Source organism: Pongo pygmaeus, chromosome 4 (assembly GCF_028885625.2).
Source record: "Pongo pygmaeus isolate AG05252 chromosome 4, NHGRI_mPonPyg2-v2.0_pri, whole genome shotgun sequence".
Classification (NCBI taxonomy): Eukaryota; Metazoa; Chordata; class Mammalia; order Primates; family Hominidae; genus Pongo; species Pongo pygmaeus.
In genome coordinates, this window is record NC_072377.2 from 120,561,078 (window position 1) to 120,586,961 (window position 25,884).

The window sequence follows — 25,884 nt, forward strand, 5'->3', positions numbered from 1 at the left end:
AGGGAGGAAAATGTGCTGAATATTGCTGGTGTTTAATGAATTTAGAGAGGACATTTATTTAGCATTAGCCTCTGTCACCAATTTATTATTTTTCCCTGTGGAAACTACTGACTTTGGAGAAATTTCTTGGGTAATGTTTATTGTTAGTCATCCTGTTTAAGAACACCTTGCTTAAGGTGATATTTTTATTTCATGGTAGCAAATGGATTGTTTTGACATATTCAATATTGACCCATTTAAAGTAGGCATGGTATTTTCAAAAGTGCCATGGCATGTCAGTATCTTCTAAATTCTAACTTAACCAGTATTAAAGAAGTAAACCCTCGTACTTTAATGGAGATTACAAAAGAACTTCACTGTCTTGTTCTATGCAAGATTTAGTAAACAGAGAAAATTAGGTGTTATAGTAATGGTCCTGCAAAGCAGTAGCTCATCTGTACAAGAAAATTGATGGTCTTTAAAATGGCCAGAGATTTGTTTATAACTTCATTTTAATTAATTACATTTTTGGAAAATGAGTTGAATTTAAGATTAGACCCCAGGCTTGAATTTGTCATATTTTTTATAATGGTATTTTGAAACAAAGTTTGCTAATAGGTGTTTAAAAGAGAGTAAGAAAATATTTTCATTTACATAGTTAGGGTTTATTTGTGGAATAAGTATTGTATCTTTGTCATTATTCAAAAATAGAAAAAAGTTGTGAAGCAACATGTTCTCTTTGTGAATGTTGAAAATTACTAACAAATCTGTGCGATTGGTTTTGTATGTCTTGTGAAGACTTGCCAAATTGGATTTTATTTTTCTCTTTTACTTTTTTCTAGTAAAGCCAAGTCCTACTTGAGAGACATCAGTAGCCTATGGAAATTTGTTGCTTTTCTTTGAAAAGTGCACCTGCATACAAAACTGAGTAAAAACATATTTCACAAAGAAAACTATAACTAATTAAATTTCTCAGTACTACCTAATTTGCCAATATAACTAGTTTTGGTTAAAAAGAAGTTGACTATAATGTTCACAACTGTTTATTGAACAGAAAAACTGGATGCAATCAGAAATCATAGGTGTACTCATGGAGATGAAAATTGTAGATGTGACCATTGCTATTTCCTTTTAAGGTTTCCTAATCTTGCCTAGTGTAATCACTGAGTTTTATGGGTATTTGGAAGATTTTCTTGTTGCAGGTGATGGTGATCCTCCTTATTTTATATTTATTTTTTGGTAAGGCTATGAGTAATGTAGATGTATATTCTTATCGTAACTTAGTAAAACTCTTTTATCAAATTGGTCAGTGTAGCCTGCAGCTGGGGACTTCTAAAAACATGTTACCATGACTAGAAATTTTTATTTCAGTGCACTTATCTGACATCTTTCTGGTTATTATTGACCAAAACACCTGACTCCTGCCTCTTCTTTCTTTTTATCCATTTTGTTGTCCTTATTTTGCATATTTTTGCATATGCACAGATTTCTGGCTTCCTCATTCCTATCAACAACCAGAATAACTTTTAGTGGTCTAACTTGTATCTTCACTTATCAACTTAAACTGTTCTTTTTGAAATCTTACCAGTGGGTTCAGTGCTCCTGTCTCTGTTCTCTATCTTCTGGATCTCTCTTCAACCTTTGGTTCCACGGGCCAGCCATTCTTAACTGTTTCAGTTTCAGAAATATTTTTTCCCTTTAGTTTTATAATAATAATTAGCTAATTTTTCTTGAGCACTTACTTTCTATCTTTGACTATTCTAAGCACTTTACAAGTCATATGATCTTTAACACAATCCTTAGAGAGAAGTTTGTATTACTTTTTCCACTTTTAGATAAAGAAAAGTAAGGCACAGAGAGGTTAATTACTTTGAGGCCACACTAATAAGTGGTAGAATCAGGATTCAGACACAGGCAGTCTGACTAAAGAGCTGATACTTTTCCTCTTTAGATGCTATACTATTCTGATCAGTGTCTCCTCTCATCTTTTTCTATTTGGATCTAGTTTTGTATATTTTCATTTGCCCTACACTTACCTGTTAGGTTAAAATTTCTACATCCCTCAAAACTGCTGAAATATCAGTTAATAATATAGTTTTCAACAGAATAGAAGTTTAATACATGTTGTGAACCAATTTCTTCGTGTTGCCTTTTGAAATTAACTTTAAAGAGAACAGTCATTAACGGCTCAAAGTTAGACCTAAGAGGATTTACAGGTGATGTGTGTATGTGTTTTTGTTTTATCCATCATTCTTCAGTTTCTTAATTACCAATACTATACCAAGACAAATGCCTGCATTTCATCATTAGCCATTAAAATATGATTTTCTTAGAGTTGAAGATTGAATTTAGGGCCAGTTTTTTCAAGTACGTTAATTATGTTTAAATGTGTAAGTCTACTCATTATAAAAGTGAATTATTTTGTAAGTGTTGGTTATTAAGTCTATGTATTCCCAAGTCTTTTCAGTCTGAAGTGAGCTGCAGACACAGTGCCTAAGCATTTTGTCCTTTATATTTTGTACCAGCAAAATGAAAATCATTTTTTATAGCCTCATTACTCATTCCCAAAATGATTTGAGGTACCAGTTAGGCCCATTTGCACAATATCTGGCAATCTTTCTATGTCAAATATGTTACAATCTGGCATTTAAAATGGCCACTGTAAGTATTATCAGGCACTATTGTTCCTTTTTAAAAAATAGTATAAAATTTGAAAACAGTGCTTTGGAAATTATGTCTTTAGTGGCTATAATATAAATGGTTAACCTTACGAAGGGAAAACATGAAATTGTTTGAAATTGGTTTATATTGGTTGTCATGCTAAAGATATTTTAAATAGTTTGCTTATTTGGTTTGATATTGGTTGTCATGATTTAAAATGCTATGGTTGTGTAGAAGTTCTTCACGAATATATAAGCAGTTTTTACTTACACATATATTTTAGAAAATGAATAGTTTATATTTTTGCTGTTGTAGGACTTTTTAAAAACATCTATGAAACACTAAGATACATCTGAATTGGAGCTGAGGACTAAGCTCTGATTTTTTATCGTGCCCAAATTCCTACCTAAGGGATCTAGAGAGTCATGCCCTACAAACCATAAATTCTCATCAGATGGGTTTTATTTGACCCTATGTATCATGACTGACTTTTCAGTCTGACTATGGCATAACATTACGAGACAAGGAAAAAATAACCCCAAAATATATTTCCTTGCCATACCTTGAAATTGCCCTGCACAGTCTCTTGTGGGAGAAATCCACATCTTATAGAGAATCCCTTTTCCCCTTTGTTTTCCTTCCTTTCTTTCCAGATCCAGGAGATAATCAACTAAGAGCCAGGCACTCTTTTAGGTCCGATAAGAAACATTTTACAGCCTGCTCTCTCTCTCAAGTCTGCTCTCTGAGAGATTCCTCTGCACAATAAAACTTGGTCTCCACAATCGTTTATCTTAACCTGAACATTCCTTTCCATTGATCCCAGGTCTTGAGATAAACTCAACCAATTGTCAACTAGAAAATGTTTAAATTTACCTATAGCCTGGAAGCTCCCCGCCCCCACACTTTGTGTTCTCCTGCCTTTCTGAACCAAACCAGTGTCTTTCTTAAATGTATTTGATTGATGTCTCATGCCTCCCTAAAAATATATAAAACCAAAATGTACCCCGACCACCTTGGGCACATATTCTCAGGACCTCCTGAGGGCTGTGTCACAAGCCATGGTCGCTCATATTTGGCTCAGAATAAATCTCTTCAAATATTTTGCAGAGTTTGACTCTTTTCGTCGACAGAGCAAACCGTACTTCCTGAAAAGATTGAGTTAGAGAGCTAGACTTTATTCAGAGTGTGAACCTGTGTACCTATTATGTAAAATGCAAGAGCTTTAGAGCCTTTAACTAAAGGAGTGGCCCCTAAATCAAGTCAAACTCTTTTGTTTCCCAACTACCTCTTGCTGTATAGGAGCCACCTGGCTCTGCTTTCTCGGGTGTACATTCTTCTTAGAGGAGTTTTAGTGATTCAAGTCCAGGCCTTGGTGCTGGGGGAAGAAAGAGGGTTTTCTTCTGCAGGTTTGTTAAACTGTAATTCAGGTCAAATTTTGAATATACGTATGAAGGCATAGAAGTGTTTAATATTTTAGTTTATTCCCTTTAGTAGTTACAAAAATTACTGCTTAGTGAAAACTTAGCATCAGGATATCCCTTCACTAAAATCTAGGTCTATAATTTGACAATTCATTTCACAGCACCTGACATTACTGTTACATTCACTGTAGCACTTAGCATGCAAAGATTATATTTTCTACAACTCTCAGTCTCTTCTGTTATCAGATGATGTGAGAGCATTAACTACAAAGTCATGTAAAGGTCAAGTCAAGGCTTAATTTGAAAACAGAAGCCTGACACCCATCCGTTTACATAACAGACAGAGCATTGTGGTCTCCTCTATGACTGTTAGGTCTGAGCACTGCCCCATATTGCTAATTTCTCACATGCTTTTCTTAACATTTTTTTTCTTTAGGAGCTTGTTGGAGAGATATACCATTTCTGTCAGATTTTACAAAATGTCTTGAGCTCCTTGAAAAATAAGTGTCATGTAAATGCAAACTATGGTCAGTTCTTTTAGCCTAAGACATTATTTGATTTTATAGCAAGTCCATTCCATGTAAATGACATGCAGTCATATAGCTTACCATGAATACATTCATGTCCTAAAAATCTCTGATACTGCCTGTGTTCAGAGTAGCTAACATTTAATTTTGTTTTCATGTGTTCTTTAAAAAGAGTAGGGAAAATCTTTTTTATATTATTATGGCTTAATCTCTGGATTTGGTCACCAGTGAAATGAATTTCATAGCCTCATTCTATTACAGACATTTTGTCTGCTTCACAAAATAACAACAATTTTGCATTATTGGTGGTCTGTGTTCAAGAGACATTACATCTAAAGAGAGCTAGAAATTGCAATTTAATACTAAGCAATGTGATGTGGGAAAGGAGGCCAACTCTCCACATGCTCTTTCTGCTAGAGCATAATATTCTGCATATTGACTTTTTTTTTTCACTATACCCAAAAGTCAGGATTTTTCATTAACTTCTGGTAATACTGTGGAAATTGACCTTGATTATTCATGTAAAGGGCTTCTCAGACAACCTATAGGTATGAGAATAGCTTTCAGAATTGTAATCATATTTAGGTTATATTTAAGCAGTGATGTTACACACTTCCCAAAAAGTAATTTACTGGGACATTTACATAACTCTGTGTACTTAAATTTGTCTACTTATTGCTTATTTAAAACATTACATAGGAGAGTTTGTGTTTTCCTTACTCAGCATTTTCCATATGGCTTTATTTTCCACTTAGTTTGAAAACTTAAAAAAAATTCAAGTTAACAAGCATTTATTAAACATCTATTATATTCAAGGCCCTGGGCTACGTACATGTGGAACATAAAAAATGATGATGATGACAGTGATTGCAAACACTTGCAATAAGTCCTCATATCGCTGTCAAGTAGATGCTGTTATTATGCCATATGAGCCATAATGAAGCAGATGAGCCATAGAGTATTTCATAATTTGCTCAAGGTCACACAGCCAGTGATTTGGAAAGACTGGCTTAAAACACATGCAGTTTGACACCAGAGATCACACTCTTAACCACTGTGCTATACTAAAATGAAGACAAGATCCTACCCTTAAGAAGCTTTCATCCTACTAGAAAAGTGGTAATACATATTCAGGGAAAAAAACAAAAAGAAAACAGTAAGTCAGTATGTGTTAGGTGCTGCATTACTGGCTCAAATATGGAAGACATTGGTGCTCAGAAAGAGATGCATTCCTTTTGGGAGGTGGGGAAGGCCTCCTGGAAGAAGTGTTTTAGCTGACCCTTAAAGAAGGAGCAGGATTTTGTCAAGTGAAATTAATTAGAGGAAGACCTTCTCCTTAAGGGGGCAATGAGAACAAAGGCATTGTTTTCAGGAAAATGCAGTGCCCAAAGTTAATTTGACTATATGAAAAAGAAAAATATTTATACCTATGCAGACCTTTGAATGTAATGCATGTTTTCATTTAAAATTAGAAATTTATATAATTTTTGAGGTATTATGGATCCAAATTGTAGATTTTTTAAAGGTTAAGCTGTTATATTTTTCTTTTTAACGAAAGGGGTATATTTCAATGGAAAGGAGTTACCCAAACTGAAATCCGGCAGCGATGCTAAGGAATAACATTTATTTCATATGAAAATGTTGTAGAATATTTTATGGATATTATTTTTTACATCTAATGTTAACATTATCTGTAAGCTGAACTAATAGATCTGCGTTGATGCAGCAGTAGTAAACCTACTTTCTACAGGAACTACTTCTATTACACTCTTTAATTTAAATCTCTTTCCATAACCTGTCAATATTTAAAGTACAACAAAAGATAGTTGCACTCAGAATAAAAATTTGTTTTTACAGAGAATTTTAGACCATTATCCCTGATGAACATCGGTGCAAAAATCCTCAATAAAATACTGGCAAACCGAATCCAGCAGCACATCAAAAAGCTTAACCACCATGATCAAGTGGGCTTCATCCCTGGGATGCAAGGCTGGTTCAACATACACAAATCAGTGAACATAATCCATCATATAAACAGAGCCAAAGACGAAAACCACATGATTATCTCAATAGATGCAGAAAAGGCCTTTGACAAAATTCAATAGCCCTTCATGCTACACACTCTCAATAAATTAGGTATTGATGGGATGTACCTCAAAATAATAAGAGCTATTTATGACAAACCTACAGCCAATGTCATACTGAATGGGCAAAAACTGGAAGCATTCCATTTGAAAACTGGCACAAGACAAGGATGCCCTCTCTCACCACTCCTATTCAACGTAGTGTTGGAAATTCTGGCCAGGGCAAGCAGGCAGGAGAAAGAAATAAAGGGTATTCAATTAGGAAAAGAGGAAGTCAAATGGTCCCTGTTAGCAGATGACATGATTGTATATCTAGAAAACCTCATCGTCTCAGCCCAAAATCTCCTTAAGCTGATAAGCAACTTCAGCAAAGTCTCAGGATACAAAATCAGTGTGCAGAAATCACAAGCATTCCTATACGCCAATAACAGACAAACAGAGAGCCAAATCATGAGTGAACTCCCATTCGCAATTGCTTCAAAGAGAATAAAATACCTAGGAATCCAACTTACAAGGGATGTGAAGGACCTCTTCAAGGAGAACTACAAACCACTGCTCAAGGAAATAAAAGAGGACACAAACAAATGGAAGAACATTCCATGTTCATGGATAGGAACAATCGATATCGTGAAACTGGCCATACTGCGCAAGGTAATTTATAGATTCAATGCCATCCCCATCAAACTACCAATGACTCTCTTCACAGAATTGGAAAAAACTACTTTAAAGTTCATATGGAACCAAAAAAGAGCCCGCATTGCCAAGACAATCCTAAGCCAAAAGAACAAAGCTGGAGGCATCACGTTACCTGACTTCCGACTATACTACAAGGCTACAGTAACCAAAACAGCATGGTACTGGTACCAAAACAGAGATAGAGACCAATGGAACAGAACAGAGTCCTCAGAAATAATACCACACATCTACAACCATCTGATCTTTGACAAACCAGACAAAAACAAGAAATGGGGAAAGGATTCCCTATTTAATAAATGGTGCTGGGAAAACTGGCTAGCCATATGTAGAAAGCTGAAACTGGATCCCTTCCTTACACCTTATACAAAAATTAATTCAGGATGGATTAAAGACTTAAATGTTAGACCTAAAACCATAAAAACCTTAGAAGAAAACCTAGGCAATACCATTCAGGACATAGGCATGGGCAAGGACTTCATGACTAAAACACCAAAAGCAATGGCAACAAAAGCCAAAATTGACTAATGGAATCTAATTAAACTCAAGAGCTTCTGCACAGCAAAAGAAACTACCATGAGAGTGAACAGGCAACCTACAGAATGGGAGAAAATGTTTGCAATCTACCCATCTGACAAAGGGCCGATATCCAGATGTCCAGAATCTACAAAGAACTTAAATTTACAAGAAAAAATCAAACAACCCCATCAAAAAGTGGGTGAAGGATATGAACAGACACTTCTGAAAAGAAGACATTTTTGCAACCAACAGACACATGAAAAAATGCTCATCATCACTGGCCATCAGAGAAATGCAAATCAAAACCACAATGAGATACCATCTCACACCAGTTAGAATGGCTATCATTAAAAAGTCAGGAAACAACAGGTGCTGGAGAGGATATGGAAAAATAGGAACACTTTTACACTGTTGGTGGGACTGTAAACTAGTTCAACCATTGTGGAAGACAGTGTGGTGATTCCTCAGGGATCTAGAACTAGAAATACCATTTGATCCAGCCATCCCATTACTGGGTATATACCCAAAGGACTATAAATCATGCTGCTATAAAGACACATGCACACGTATGTTTATTGTGGCACTATTCACAATAGCAAAGACTTGGAACCAACCCAAATGTCCATCAATGATAGACTGGATTAAGAAAATGTGGCACACATACACCATGGAATACTATGCAGCCATTAAAAATGATGAGTTCTTGTCCTTTGTAGGGACACAGAAGAAGCTGGAAACCATCATTCTCAGGAAACTATCGCAAGGACAGAAAACCAAACACCGCATATTCTCACTCATAGATGGGAATTGAACAATGAGAACACTGGGACACACAGAGGGGAACATCACAAACTGGGGCCTGTCGTGGGGTGGGGGGAGGGGGGAGGGATAGCATTAGGAGATACACCTAATGTAAATGACGAGTTAATGGGTGCAGCACACCAACATGGCACGTGTATACATATGTAACAAACCTGCATGTTGTGCACATGTACCCCAGAGCTTAAAGTATAATAATAAAAATTTTAAAAGATAAAAATGCTTAGACAGAAAAAAAAAATTTGTTTTTACTATCATGTGACTTTTTCCCATGTTTATGTTTATTAAAAACTGACATAAACAAAACCTGTATAAAAAGTATTCTTTATTTTACACTTTATTTCAAAGTACTGAAATAGTGTTTTATGATCACAGTATTTCTAGAGGAAAGATTTTCTCCCAAGTCTTTAAGGGGAAAGCTAATCCACTTGGAGAAATTTTGGGCCACCCACCAAACCTGTGATTTCCTGCCCCAATTTATGAACCAAGTTATACTGAGATCGTTAAATGGTGTGATTTCTCCTTATGACTTTCATATTTTACTTTATAGGTTGTATTGACTTTCAGATTTCAGGCAGTAAAATAAAAAATCTTATGCAGTTCAAGTTAGAAAAATTAGATTAGTCCAAGCCATATTTTTACCTGGTATTTTTTTTCAAGCACTTTAATGTTACTTTTTATTACATTTGTATAATTATATGTTTTAAATTGTATGGTTTTCCCTTATCTTTTTTAAAAAATACCATACTGATTCATCTCAAATATTTTAGCCTCTTCTTAAGTTTCCCTTTCCCCCCAACTTTTCCATAAGTGCACAAAAGAAAGCATTGATTTTTGCCAATTATTTTGGTTGTTGAGGTTGTAAGCCATCTTGGTTTGCATACATATAGGTTATTAAAGCACCCTTCCCAGTCTGACTTGCCAGTCTTACTTCTCTACCTTTTGTTAGAGGAATAAGGGATGAGGATGAGAGAATTAATATATATATTTTTACCCCATTTCTGCATATTTTAATCCCATCTCCAGAAATCAGGTTAATTTCACCTCTGTCACAAATTTGAAAGGAAGGGAAAAGATGTATTAATTGCCATTTTTATTGTTATTTTCTGACTTTCAAGCCTTCTAATCTAAGGTTTGTAAATGGATAGCATTTTTAAAAATTCTTCTTCTTATCTTGACATAATGAAGAATTATGTTTTTATATTTTTAAGTATTTTGTCCGTTGTTTCTTATTTCCTACTTTACATTTTTATTTACAGCAAGGTTTTATCCATTTACTAAAGGGAAGGAGATGGGATGAATGGCAGACTTTAACTGGATGCTTTATTTAGGCTTTTCGAAAGCAAAAAAGTTTATACATTGTTATATCTGAGTGTTGAGTTATGGGGTATTTGCTATATTCATGTATTAGTTCCTGTTATTTTAACATTTTAAATATTTCATAATTGAAAAAGAAAATATTAGACTGGGACCAGTTTATAGAAAGCTTTAACTTCTAGGCAAAAAAGGTAGAACTTTACAGTTGGTTATGGAGAAGATACTGACTGTCTTTTGTAGAGAGTGGCATTTTGAAAAACTGAATTTGGCATCTGTATTTAGAATGGTCTAGAGAATGGAGATACTGATGAAAAGGAATTTTAGCAAATTCAGCATTCTGATTTCTGAAAAATGAGTGCTTAGATTAGGTAGTGGCATGGGGACTAGAAGGAAAAGGGATGCTGCTGCTTTATATAGTCATTCCCGTTATATAAAGGTTATATATAAATTAGGACGGGCACAGTGGCTCACACCTGTAATCCCAGCGTTTTGGGAGGCCGAGGTGGATGGATCACCTGAGGTCAGGAGCTCGCGACCAACCTGACGAACCTGGTGAAACCCCATCTCTACTGAATACAAAAGAATTAGTTGGGCTTGATGGTGCATGCCTGTAATCCGAACTACTTGGGAGGCTGAGACAGGAGAATAACTTGTACCTGGGAGGTGGAGATTGCGGTGAGCCGAGATCACACCATTACACTCCAGGTTGGGCAACAAGCGAAACTCTGTCTCAAAAAATAATAATAAAGATTATATATAAATAAATAAAATCACACCATTTAACGATTTCAGTGTAACTTGGTTCACAAATTGGGGCAGGAAATCACAGGTTTGGTGGTGGCCCAAAGTTTCTCCAAGTGAATTAGCTTTCCCCTTAAAGGCTTGGGAGAAAATCTTTCCTCTAGAAATACTATGATCATAAAATACTATTTCAGTACTTTGAAATAAAGTGTATAATAAAGAGTACTTTTTGTACAGGTTTTGTTTATGTCAGTTTTTAATAAACATAAACGTGGAAAAAATTCACATGATAGTGAAAACTTTTTTTCTGTTTAAGCATTTTTATCTTTTTAAATTTTTATATGTAATATATAAAATATATATAAAATGTAAATATATATTTATATTTATGGTTATATAAAATTCCTATATCTTTATGTTATCATTTCCATAACCATTTTAGTAAGCATCCCCAAATAAAAGTTAGGGTGTATTACTAATTCTGCTTAATATACTTTGTATACTTTTATTTCCTATCTCTAATCTAGTTTCTACTACGTAAGTATAAGTACTCTCCATGAATTGGGTTAACATTCTAAACCATGACCAGACTGAGAGCATGACGACTAATGTGGTTTTTACTCCTAAGCTACCAGTATGGAAGATCAACATTTAAGAAGGGCATTAGTCATCTGTGTTGCTAAAAATAATGGTTTCACATTAGTCTGGACCAATTAGAAGGAGCCTATGTCTACTTGGAAGAGTTCTGATTTGCAGCATAGTCCTTGGCTGCTTCTACAAGATTTGGCAAACTGTTATTTAAGTCAGACCCTGCTTAAATGTCTAAAAGGAAACTGAAACTCTCAGGCCATTATTTCACCCTACTTTAAGTAATATTGCTCCATACAAACATTCCACTTTTACAAAATCATTTACTTTTTCCCAACTCTATCATACAAATGAGTTATCTTTTCATAACCACCAACCTCTCAGTTTTATATTTGTTAGCTCAGATCTGACAAAAAAGTAAAAATTACTTATAACCACTTTGGGATTACACAAATTTAACCTGTTCCCATGTTGTATTCAGTCATCTATGAAATATGAGGGTACTTCAAAAAGGTCAAGGAAAAATTGAATTAAAATATAAAAATAAAAGATACAAATTTTATTTCTCAACATAGGCTCCATTAAGGTCAACACACTTTTGTAAGCGATAATACCAGCCATTTAGTCCATCCTTCAGTTCTTTTGGAATTGAGGATTTTAGCCATGTCAGTGCAGTCTTTTTGTACATTAGTAACTGAAGAAAAATGGGTGTTCTTTATAGATATTTTTAAGATCAGGAAATAAAAAGTCAGAGGAGGCAAATCATCTCTGTAAGGTGGATCCTTAATGACTTCCTTTTGAAACTCTTGTAAAATTGCTCTGTGTGATTAGAGGAATGAGCAGGAGCTTTGTCGTAGTGGAGGAGGACTCTAGTGAAGCTTTCTTAGGTGTTTTTCTGCCAAAGTTTTGGCTAGTGCTCTCAAAACACTTTCATAATAAGCAGATGTTATCATTCTTTGGCCTCCCAGAAAGTCAGTAGGCAGAATGACTTGAACATCCCAGAACACTGTTGCCATAACCTTTGCTCGTGATTGGACCACTTTCATCTCTTGGTAGCCATTGTTCTGACTGTGCTTTGTCTTCAGGATCATACCAGTAATGCCATGTTACATATCCTGTTACCATTCTTGGAATAAATGCTTCAGAATCTTTATCCCATTCATTTAAATTTTCATTGAAAGCTCTGTTCTTGTCTGCAGTTGTTCTGGGCATTGTAAGAGTTTTGGCATCCATCTAGTGGACAGTTTGCTGAACTTATTTTTCAATCACAATTGTGTAAGCTGAACCAATTGAGATGTCTGTGGTGTTGGCTCTGGTTTCTGCTCTTAATTTCAGTTCTCTTAGGGCATGAACAAGATTATTTTTTTCCTCTCAAATGGATGTGGATGGTCTGTCACTGTGGGCTTCATCTGCAACGTTGTCTCATCCTTTCTTAAAACGAGTTATCCATTTGGAAACTGCTAATTTCTTTTGGGCATTGTCTCCATCAAGTCTTTATAAAACATCAATGATTTCACCACATTTCACTCACAATTTGTCATAAATGTGATGTTTGTTCTTGCTTCACTTTTAGAAGAATTCATTTTGCTCTGATAGGGGCTATTTTTAAATGGATGTTCTATCCTTCTTAGTGCCTCAAACTAGATCCTGTTCAGACATACTGTAAAAAGTTAATATATTTTGGTGCAAAAGAATTTTGAAATCCATGCGTAGTTTTTTCATAATATGCATTTTCCATGAGCTTTTTGAAAAACCCTCCTTGTAATCTATCTTAATTCCCTATTGCATTAAATCTATGATTTTGAACCAGCCATATGTGACCTGTAATCAAAAAGTGATGTTTGATAGATGCTGTCACCATTCTGTCATTTTTCCTCATTCAAGACAGAAGATGTCTTTGAAACCTTTGTATATTTTCCAGCCCTATAAAAGAATTCTATAAAAGAACTTCAAGTTCAAAATTATTATTGAGAACTTTTAAACAGGATATTTAAAAGTTTGTTTTATTAACTTGGCCTAGGTCACAAAACTCATTAATATTAATGACTAGACTACACAGGCATGTAGCCTGTCTAATCATTAACAGATACAAAACAGTAAACCAAATTGTGAAGCTTCGTTATGCTATGAGTCATTCCAGGCAAAGACCAATATAGCAAGCAGAAGCTGAACAGTCCAGTTGAAATGTTTCTGATCTAAGCCTTTGACTTCTGTTCGTAGATGAACGGGAGTTTTAAAACTGACACTCAAATTTTTTATTAACTTCATAGAATAAATGATTCATTAAAATAAAATACTTGGAACTAACTAAAGTCATCATTCAAAAAAGGCATTTATAACTAAATATAAATTTATTATATGTGTGTACCCGCCGGGACCACAAGGTACAATTTGCTTTTTTTAAAGTATCAATCTTAAAATTGCATTTATTTTCTTTTAGAGAACTTTAGATGATATCAGTCATTACTAATGTCATAAAATGTATGTAAATATGAGCTAAATGATATATTTTATTTACCCAAAAGTATGATCTAACAGCCTCTGCAACTGTCACCAACCTTTCCTATAAAACAGCAATATATTAAATGATAGTGAAGAGGGTCTGAAATTTCAACCTTGAGATGCAGTTACACTGTATTCAGTGCAGCAGATGTTTACTTAGTTCCACTTATATATCAACAACAGGTCTTTCTAACTGGAAAGGCTTGTGGTAAACATGAGAAATATGGATGCTTATTAGGTCACTTTTGGTAAATAGAACTAATAATTTGAGACATTTGTCTACAATAGAGGTTGGCAAACTTTTTTCTGTAAAGCACCAAATAGTAAATACTTTAAATTTGCAGACTATACAGCTCTGCTGTTACAACACAAAAGTAGGCTTAGACAGTATGTAAAAGAATGAGTGTGGCTGTGTTCCAGTAAACCTTTATTTACAAAAACTGAAAGCCAGTCAGATTTTTCCCAAAAGCTGAAAGCAGGTCACACTTGGCCTGCAGACTATCAATTCCTGAGCTACATTTGCTTGATTTCCTTACTGTATACTCATTCCTCTATTCAGCTGGGCTTGGCTTTTCCCCATCACTGCACCAAAATACTTTTGCCAACATCAGTAACATTCTCATCATTGAATTAAAATGAAAACTTACCAGTCCTTGTCTCATTTGGATTCTTGGGAGCAGTTGACATTCTAATCACTCTGTCCTTAAAATTTTTTCTTTCTTTAGTGTCCCTGACCTACGTCTAGTTTTTAACCCACCTCTCAAGGCAGTCTCTTAATTATTGGTGTGCCTTAAGGATTTATTATTGATCTTCTTGACACATTTGCCTTAGGCGGTACTTTGTGTTACTATAGCTCTAATTTCTGACTGTTTTTCTCCTTCCTGAGCACTCTTAAGTATTAATCTGTAGCCCAGATTCCTAATTTAAATACTGAGTTTGTATGTCTAATGGCCTGCTGGTATTTTCTACATGCTTATCCAAAGATATTTCGAAATACATGTCTTAAACTGAACTTGAAATTCTCAACCTCTGTTTCATCCCCAAGATTACTTCCCTCAACCCCCATTCTATCTCAATGAATGGCCCTACCCATCTTTCAGTTGCCCAAGGCAGATACTTGTGCTTCATCTTTGATTCCTAACTCTTCATCTAACCCATTTCTTTCATTGAAAGAATCAGAGTTTTGTGGATGTACCTCCAAAATAGCTCTTAAATCTATATATTTGTTATATTCTGTTGCTTCTATGCTAGTTCAAGCCACCATCATCACAAATTTAAATTACTAGTAGACTGATCTGCTTTTCCCTTTCATGTTCTCTTTTGCTGGTAGGAATATCCCCCACCCTGCTTTATTCCCAATAATTTATCTTTCAGGTATCAGATTAGATATCAGTTCTACTAGGAATCCTTTATTGACTCCAGAATGTAGGTGTAGTGTTTGTTCTCTGTGCCCTATACTTTGCCTGTTATGGCAAAGTATATTATTTTGTAACCTCAGTTTATTTGTCTCTATTGGACTCTTACGCTCAAGGAAAACAAAGATTGTACGCATTGTCTTCATCATTGCTGTAACGCCAGCACCGTAGCATGTTGCTCGTAAATCTATGTTGAAAACAAGTGAAATTAGTCTCAATATCCATAAAATCCACCATGTTCTGTATAAATCAAAGCACCAGAACATATCTGATGGCTTAATTTGCACTCAAAGTAAGTATATAATTAGAAAGTTGAATAAATTAATGAAATAAAGATGTCATACTACACAAAGTTGTTTTATGTAGATCATCAGATCCTAAATCATAAGGCATAAACTGCTAATGGCCAGATTTGCTTCGCCATATGTTAATGAGCATACAAGTAATCACTGTGCTTATAAGTAATATAAATATCCCCTATTCTTATTTAATCCTGGCTCCTTTTAGAGGGAAAGTAAAGAAATAAACTGAAAAAATATATATACATGTATATATATATATATATGATACTACCCTTGACCTTAAGGAACACACTATGTTTTGGAAGCCTTCATTGTAAAATGATCATAAGTACTAACACAGATATTCTTACTGTGCTGTACAGCACCAAAGCAAGCAGCAGGTGGATAGGAGGGGGAGAGGAAATCAGTCGAGGTTTTGCAGAGGAGGTAACACTTCAGAAGAGTCTTAAAGTATGAGTAAGACGTTGCCAGAAAGAAAAAGAAAAATTAATTTCGAATAAAATATATATAAGCATGTGAAGCATGATTCAGAAATATCTTCTTCTTTTTTTTTTTTTTTCTTTTTTGAGATGGACTTCTGCTTTTGTCACCCAGGCTGTAGTGCAATGGCACTATCTCAACTTACTACAACCTCCACCTCCCGGATTCAAGCAATTCTCCTGCCCCAGCCTCCCAAGTAGTTGAGAATTACACCTGGCTAATTTTTGTATTTTTAGTAGAGACAGGGTTTTACCATTTTACCAGGTTGGTCTCAAATTCCTGACCTCAGGTGATCCACCCACCTCAGCCTCCCAAAGTGCTGAGATTACAGGCATGAGCCACCATGCCCAGCCGTATCTTTTTAATTGTCAAAGGAAAATCAAAGTTTGTTAGTAGCATTATCATATATTATGTGTAAGCATGTTTTTGTGTCATACATGATTTTTTAATTCTAAATTTTAAAATCTAACCTTAATTCAGTTATTTAAATTAAGATACAAGCCTTGCTAAACAGAATTTATACTGATACATGCTACAACATGGATACATCTCGAAAATATTATACTAAATGAATGAAATGGGTCACAAAAGACCACGTATATGATCCCATTTAAAATTGATAGGGTTTTCAGAGTAAGCAAATCTGTTAGAACAAAGTAGATTACTGATTACCTAGGACCTGGAGAGGAGGGAGCAGGGGGTAAGACAGGGAGTTGGTGGATAATAACTAAAGGGCATAGGGTATCTTTTTGGGATGATGAAAATGTTCTAAAATTAATTGTGGTGATAGTTGCACAACTGTATGAACATTCTAAAAACCATTGAATTATACACTTTAAGTGGGTGAACTGTGTGGGACATGAATATTTCCATAAAGCTGTTACCAAAAAATATAAGTTAAATTCTCCAGTGGTGTTATTTTCACTCAGTTATGAATAAAACCCATGTTCCATCCTTTATTTAGGTATCATTGTACAAATTGAACTATCAGCTGTTGCTGCATTGAATTCACAGTAGTACACAATAGACATATTTCAAACATTAAAACATTATTAGCTCCAGATATACTAAGGATTATAGAAATATATCAACTAATTTAAATCATGTACTTTTTAGAATATGCATCATTTGTTCACTTGATTCCAAGAAGATTTTGTGAATCATAATCAGGTAATTGGGTTAGCAGAGAACTAATGTGCGTGGAAAAATGAACTCCAGTTTTTATCAGTCATATGTATTTGGAAGAGCATCATTAGAGGTTAAAATTTTCTTCTGGATAGTTACTGCCTTAAATTAACCACATATCCTATCAAATTAGTTATCGTACCTGCCTGTCCTTAGGAATTTGGTTCCGCAAGTGTTGGAGGTAAAATAGGATGTTTCCTATTATTATGCTACAGTTTACAATGGATTTTCAGTTGCCTGTTGTATGATAAACTCAGTGCCCTTCATAACTTGAAGTAAATGCTGAACTTGCCCTTTTTAATTTGTTGAAACAGAGCTTCCATTCACTGATAAGAAGTGTAAATTTAACTAAATTGTCAAATTAACACTCATTTAGGTGCGCACATTGGTTCTCTTTTCCTTGAAGACTTATATGACAGCACAAGATAGAGAAAAATTAAGCCTGCACATGTTTCTAATTACCTTTTTCTTACTCTATGAATTACATTAGGTTATTTAATTTAGGATGCCAAATACATAGTAGCTCTTGAAAGTATACATGCATCATTTAAATTTCTCTCTATGAATCTAATGCAGTCGTTTTATAAAGAAAAGAGAAACCTAAATTTGAATGTTGAGATCATAATCTTTAAAACTACACACTAGAAACAATCGAATTTCAGTTTATTATTTTTAATTTACCCAGAATCCCTCAGCCAAGATAGTAACACGTCTTGAGAAGTTAAATAATGTACCTATTACAAATGATGTTTCAGTAATCAGATATGACTTATCCTTAGAATAAATTATAAATACTTAGAAAAATATAGCATTACCTCTAGTATTTAGTACAGAAAAAGTTCCATTGTTTTTAGCTGTCAATGCTCTTTTCAACCTAGTTTCTCACTGTTTAAAAAGCTTCAAATAATCATATTCAAAACCTCTTATCTTGCTGATTATTTTCAGCAAACATAGCTAAATATTTCATTACCAAAGCTGAAAATCATAATGGCATATCAGCACACACATAATAAATTATGGTTAATGAATACTATACAAGGTGTGTGTTGATTGGCTCCAAGTTTGTGATCTGCTCATGCATAGCACATTGTATTTTTAAGAGGAAGGAAACTATGATGATGATATGACTGCCAAGCATATTGCTTTACACTGGAGCAAAGTAGTATTTTAGTCAAATTCAAAATATAATATATAGACAACAAGTCAAGTGATCTAATAGCCAAATGAATATATGTGATTAAACATTTTGTGAAAATATTTCATGCACACTCTTATACAATTTTCATACTGAATAAAGGTTTCTGCTCAAAGACAGTTTGTTATGTTGACAGCTAAAACTGTTGTGTTTTTTAGCGAAACATGCATAAAACACAAAAGCATTTGTCTTAACCAGCTTGAGGTGGGGACCTTCAAGTGTGAGGTGCTACCTTTTTAAGCTAACTACAGAATAAATACTTGGAGTTTAATTACTGTACTATTTAGCCCATATATTTTCTGAGTAAACAAGACTTATAAGACCTGTAAGACTACTATCATTGGGGTCAGATACTATAATATAATTAGAAAATATTGAAGTCATTTAGACAAAATCCACTTATTCTGATATTTTCCATATCCAATATTTTTTTTCCTTCAGGGGAAAAATGACAGGATGTCAACTGAACTATACTAAAAGATCTAGCTAAATGAAATCACTGGTGTATGCATGTGTGCACCAGGATGTGCATGCATGCAATTGGAAGCACTTTTGGGAGAACACAAGAGACAATATGAAAAAAGACCCAAAGAGAAGTATGTAAAACCCTACTGGTACTTCACACTGCCTGGACATGCAGTGCATTAAGAGGATATTGAGAGATGAGTCCGCAGGAGTCATGGGCCAGAGTTTGGAAGTCTTGAACGCTATGCTAACAAATTTAGAATTTTTGCTGCTTACATTCTTAAATAGGTAATCATTTTGTTAAACTGTACTTTTCAAAAATTAAAAGTTATTTGATTGATTTAACACTGGGGAAATGCCTTTTGTGGTGTATTTCAAGTATTTGTTGCAGTTGTCCTTTTGTAACTTTTATCAAACTTTGATGTAAGCTCAGGAGTTTCCGTTTGCCCAGTGCCCTTCTTAAAGAATGGGGACATTCCTGTGAGGTTTGGGAAACTGCTGGACTGCACAATATTTTAATGAAGTCTTTGGAATCACAGGGCTTGAGGTAGCAACAGAGATCTGCTGAAATTCAGGTGAAAATGATAATTATGTAGTATATTTACTGGACTAACTTTTTTTATTTGTTTGATATTAGAATTTTAACCTTAACGAAACCTAACTTTTTAAACTTGGCAATGGTATTGCATTGATGTTTGTAAAATACTCACATTGGCTGTGAAAATTTTGTTGGTCTCATTGGTGTAACAGATACAAAGAGATTTGATTATATTTTTTCAGACCATTTTTGAGAAATTGAAGACTTTAACCTTGCATTACCTCTTATTATTAAGACAGTATGACACCCCATCAGCTATATTTATCAAAATACCCTCAGCAAAGCTTTTAAATATTTCTGTATAGAATGAGTTACTGAATGGAAGTAATTGTGCAAACTGATTAGGACATAGGTTCTATGTGTTATCTTGATATACAGGTGAAAGTGCTATAACAGTCTCAAATTACCACAGTAATGCAATGGAAAGAACAACGACACGGTTCACTTTTATGTATTTTATGAGTTATTTCACCTTTATGGGTACCATTTTCCTCATCTATTAAATAAGAGGATTGGGCAAGGATACTGCTTGTTTTCTTACTGACATTTCGTGGTTCTACCTACTTCCATTCACTAGTTTAACTTGCATACATAGGTGTAGTCTTCAACATTCTTGAATCATAGAATTGGAAAGAATCTTGGGTAGTCAGGCTGCCTCACAGAAAAGTGGAAATTTGTTCATTCACTCTGCCTAGGATGCTTTGCTTGTACCTTTTCAGGCTGGTGCCCTTTGAGCCAGAGCTGGTTGTGACATCAATTATTGCCCCTTTGGTTGCCAAGATTGATTTCATGGATTGGAGAGATGGGAGGAGAATCCTATTCTCCCTCATTGCACCATGTACAGTTCTTCCCATATTTGGGAGCTTAGTTACAAAGCGCAACCTGCAAACATAGAGAAGGATCTTTCTTTGGTTAAGAGTCTATTCTTTGCCATGGCACGTTCATCTTTGTATCATGAGCACTTTTCTTGGACAGCACATGTTACTCTTTAAATGTTTACTGAATGACTGAATATAGTGGATGACAGAAATGACTAACAGTTGTAAATATAAGTAGAGTTTCATGGTTTATTTAGCCTATGGTGGAGCTGAAATTATATCTCTAGGTTTTTGAACAATGATGCTTAGTAAAGATTGTCAACAAATAATAATAGAGATATTGGAATATGTTTACAATCATCTATAATTATATAGTTATGGAGAATATATCTGTAGACATATTTAATAAATGGTGCCTAATGAGTTTTGTTTTATAAACTCAGTAAGACTTGAAATATCATTTACATTTTATCTCTGCCTTTTATTTCTATAACTAAAAAGAAAACTTCCTCTTTTAAGTACCTACCAAAGTATTTTTACATTCAACTTGGACAAGAGTTTAGTACTATTTCTTTTACTGAAATATTCTATCTCCTGATTTTCTAGGTGAAAAGATAATTTTATCATTTCTAATTCTGATATCCAATTTAAGGTTTAAAGCTAAGCAATGTAAATTTGGTTTAATTCTTATCTAGTTTATATCTGTATTATTTAGAGGATATTTCTGCTTGGGTAATTTGTGAAGAGGTTAATGCATTTCTGTCTTGAAAAATGTGTATGTGTTCCTAATTCCTAACTAATGGGAAAACAGAGGGTATTTTTAGTGTCAGCTTTCATCAAGTCAGACCTTTCTGAAGACCTTACTGAATTCTATTTCCATGGGAATTTTGCTAATGGGTATGTGCAACATTATCTAGGTACTCATAGATAGGATTACAAATTAAAAATAAAAAGGAATGGGTGAACAAACACATCTTTCTTCTCTTTTAAGAAATTGACAGAATACTAATCTTTGTACTTTCATTTTCACTTTGCATTGTTTTTAGATTAGGTGCAGAAAGTACAAGTTTGGTACTAATGCATGAGATCAGCATAGCCAATATAAGTAATGGATTTATTAAGTAAGTTCTTAGTTGTAATCTTATATGTACAAGCAGAAGAGAGAAAGTCTTCCAGTTTCTCTATATTTAGTTAACAATACTAGTGACTTCAGTGGGTTTCACAGGAAAATGGAAGATTTAAAAATAAGCCATCCAGTTGTATTGCCTGTATACTGATTTACTGATTTATTTTGATTCATGTAATGCATGTCCACTGTACATTTCAAAATACTGTGCCAAAAACATTAATGAAGCTGGTGATATTCAACATTTATTGAACACCTACATACCCTGGATATTGGAATTTCCTTATGGCTCAGCCTCAGGCTACCTCTGTTTTCATACTACTTTTTTTTTTTTCGGTCCCATATGATCTGGAAAGTACATTGTTTTCCTGGGCAATTTCATGTACCTTCGTGGTTTTAAATATCAATATATCAGTGACTCCCAAATGTATATCCCTTACCTAAATCTCTTTTTTTGGCTCTCCAGACATATATTTTCAATGAAGTCTTGCAGATAAATCAAGCTAATTGTGTCTGAAACTGTACTTTGGATCCTGCCCTTCTTCAGATCTGCAGCTCTAAGAGTTTGTAATCTCAGTTCCATCCCTCCAGCTTCTGCCAGAAACCTGACAGTCATTTTTGACTCCTTTTATTTTTTTACTACCCTTCATCCCAATTCAAATCTGTCATCAAGTGCTGTCTCATCTACCTCTAAACATTACCTCAGAAGTTTTCACTTTTCTCTATCATTGCTGCCATCACATTTGATCAAGCCACTGTGTCTTGCCTGGACTAATGTAGTAGCCTCCAAACTGGTTTCTCCACCTGCAGTCCAGCCAGTTCTAATTCGTTTCCAAATAAAAGCCAAAGTAAGTTCTTAAATATGTAAACATAATTATATCACTCTTATATCTAAAACTCTATAATGCTTTTACATTGCTCTTATGATAAAGATCTCTTTTATCTATCCCAGAAGAGGTGATTGGTCTTATATTAGCTTCCTAGGGCGACCATAACAAAGTAACACTAACGAGATAGCTTAAACAACAGAAAATTATTTTATCACAATTCTGCAGGCTAGAAGTCTACAATCAATTTGGTTTCTTCTAAAGCGTCTCTCCTTGGCTTGTAAATGGTTGTCTTTCTCTGGTATCTTTGCATGGTCTTCCCTTTGTATATATCTGTATCCTTGTCTCTTAATAAGGATACCATTCATTTGGATTAGGGGCCACCCTCATGACTACATTTTACCTTAATTACCCCCAAGCTCTATCTCCAAGTAAAGTCACCTCCTGTGGTACTAGGGGTTAGGACTTCAACTGAAAAATTTTGAGGACACACAATTCAGACCATAACAGAGCCTAAACTCATAATTGATAGATGAGGAATAAACATATACACATAGGAGCAGAGATTTCTGGTGGGTTTTGTGGGAACTAAGCAAGTTAGATTAGAGAAGATTCTGTAGAACCAAGAATGGAAGACTAAGAAAAATGTTATCCTGCTTTATTCTCCCTTGAGCAGGTATCATTTGCAGTAGCCTCCAAAACATCTTACATATAAATGCTTTCATCTCAAGAGGAATCATGCAATGCTGCAGATTGACTCAGTACAAATCCATCACCTCTTCTACAAAAACAACCATTCTACCTACAACAAAAACAATGACAGCAATAAAACAAAAACCCTAACTTATTTACTGACTTCATCTTTATGTTTTAAAACTTATTCATTTCTATGGAAGGGTGTGTCTGTGTATCAATACCTTGGCCTATCTAGCTATCACAAAATAACAACTTTTGTTTTGTTTTGTTTTGTTTTTAAGATGGAGTCTTGCTCTGTCACCCAGGTTGAAGTGCAGAGGCACAGTCTTGGCTCACTGCAACCTCCACCTCCTGGGTTCAAGCAGTTCTCCTGCCTCATCCTCCCTAGTAGCTGGGATTACAGGCACCCACCACCATGCCCGGCTAATTTTTGTATTTTTAGTAGAGACAGGGTTTCACCATGTTGTCCAGGCTGGTCTTGAACTCCTGACCTCAGGTGATCCACCTGCCTTGGCCTGCCAAAGTGCTGGTATTACAGGCGTAAGCCGCTGCACCCGGCCTCAAAATAACAACTTTTTAACCAATCTGATAAATGTTTCCTATTAGTCTTACTGCATAGTGGCAGTATGCATTGATATTGCTGTTAACCAATAAAAAGTCCTTCCAGAAATAATTTGTATTACATATCCAGTTATTATATTCCTTTGAAAGACTTCCTGTTACAATTATCAGCAAAGGCCAGGTGCAGTGGCTCATGCCTGTAATCCCAACACTTTGGGAGGCTAAGGTGGAAGGATCATTTGAGCTCAGGGGTTTGAAACCAGCTCGGGCAATATAGTGAGAGCCTGTCTCTACAAACAATAAAAATAACTTACCGGATGTGGTAGTGCACTTCTAATCCCAGCTACTAACAGGCTGAGGGAGGAGGTTCGTTTACACCCGGGAGTTAGTTCGAGGATTCATTGAGCTGTGATACCATTGCACTCCAGCCTGGGCAACAGAGCAAGACCCCATCTCAAAAAAAATAAATAAATAAAAAGAATGATCAGCTAATTTAATTTCTTTAAAATATTTTAACCTAAAATCCAATTTTGCATTATATGAAAATATCCTTGTATCTGGTTTCTGGAAGAATGGAGATGTAATATCATTAACTTTTATGCTAAAGACAGCTATTTTTAAAAACTAGGCACAGTATCATCTAAAGAAGTGTGTGTGTGTGTGTGTGTGTGTATATGTATTTAAATAGATATACTTTCTTTGGTTTAATTCAAGATAGTTTTGGTTTATGGATGATAAGATGTGGATGCATTTTCATAACTCACAGTGGTAGTTTATGCCATTAGGGTATTTCTCTTCTTATTCACTATGACATAATATGCTACATTTTATTATCCAGACTATCTTTCTGACTCTGGGGAAAAAAATAGGGCCAAATAGTCAAGTTCCATTATCTAATGACAGTGATAGTCAGGAAGCACATGGATAATTATATACATTGTCAGATTCAGCCTATAAAACTACTTTAACCAGGAGTTTCTACATTTTCCACCATGAAGTCTGTTGTTAGAGTTGCTACTGATAACTAAGATGACAGGTCTGAATTTCGTTTTATTTTCTCTTCTTCTTCCCTTAACAAAGATACTAATGAACTATGAGTTGACTCAAAGGCCAGAAGTATATAAAATTAAGGACGACATATGTAGAGCCTAGACAATCCAAAGAGAAGCACCCTTTAATACTAGTAATTGAACTTTCGTTGAACTTAATGCATTTCATATATCTTTGTTGGGTGGGGGCTGCCACTGATTTGTGTTCAAACAAGATAAATTGTTTGAAAATATACTTAATTGATGGTTAAAACCTTCCATACATTTTATGACAGGTAAAAAATGAAGTTAGTTGATTCTGGTTTTATAAGCAAATTTGTGACTTCCTAGTTGTAGTCCTAAGGAAAGCTGAATGTGTTTTCCTCCTAAAAATGCAATGGCTCCAGGGTAGCTTTTGATCAGACCCACTCCTAATATTTGTAAGACCTGAAGCAAGAGTAAAAATGGAGACCCATATCATACATGTAAATGTAAAAGTCATTTAAAAAGCTACCGAACTCTTAAATGTGCTCTATACTCCTTACTTGATAAGACGTCTTCATGGTATCTTGGAAAGACAGATTTAAATTTAAAATTTTTGGACTCCTTGGGATTCCATGTCAGAACATGATAATGTGAGGAGTTGGCCCTTGGCCTGCCAGCCTTTCCTTTTTATCCTGTACATCTAAACTCCATTCTTATTTCCCCACAAAACAACTGCCCTGGGCCACCCCTTGGAAGACTATGGAGTATATGCTGTCTACATATAGACATGAAACACTTAGCACTGCTGTATTCCCCGTGGTCTTCTCTAAGTCACTATGGATTGAAAGAGAAATGGCAATGATTATGACAGACATAAGGCAGATGCTTTTCTGTATCAATTCAGATGATTATGTGTCTTCCCACCTTTATTCTGTTAATGCAGTATAATACACTAATCAATTTTCATATGCTGAACCATGCTTGCATTGTAGAAATAAATACTACTTGTGTAATGATATTTATTATACCATGGTGTATAAACCTTTTAATGTGCTCTTGACTTTAGTTTGCTAGTGTTTTGTTGAGGATTTTTGCATCAATACTTACGGATATTGGTCTGTAGTTTTCTTGTAGTGTCTTTGTCTGACTTTGGAACCAGGATAATACTGGCCTCATTAGAATAAGCTTGGAAGTATCTCCTCTTTTTCAAGTTTTTGGAAGAGTTTCAGGACAATGGATGTTAATTCTTTAAATGTTTTGTAGAATTCTCCAGTGAAACCATCTGGTCCTGGGCATTTCTTTGTTGAGGGGTTTTTAATTACTGATTCAATCTCCTTATTCATTATTGATCT

The 25,884-nt window shown here is 34.8% G+C and overlaps 1 protein-coding gene across 2 annotated transcripts in view; it reads left to right on the forward strand.

Annotated features, from left to right (window-relative positions):
• COMMD10 (COMM domain containing 10) overlaps nt 1–25,884 on the forward strand; it is a 201,687-nt gene that overhangs the window by 168,537 nt on the left and 7,266 nt on the right. Inside the window, exon 6 of one of the 2 annotated variants that reach the window (XM_063665155.1) lies at nt 6,446–8,911. The exons of the other annotated variant lie outside the window; for it this stretch is intronic. Within the exon in view, the coding sequence (XP_063521225.1) occupies nt 6,446–6,469 (24 nt within the window). The 3' untranslated portion in view covers nt 6,470–8,911. Of the gene's footprint in view, nt 1–6,445; nt 8,912–25,884 lie in introns of those variants that run through there. 2 annotated transcript variants of the gene reach the window in all.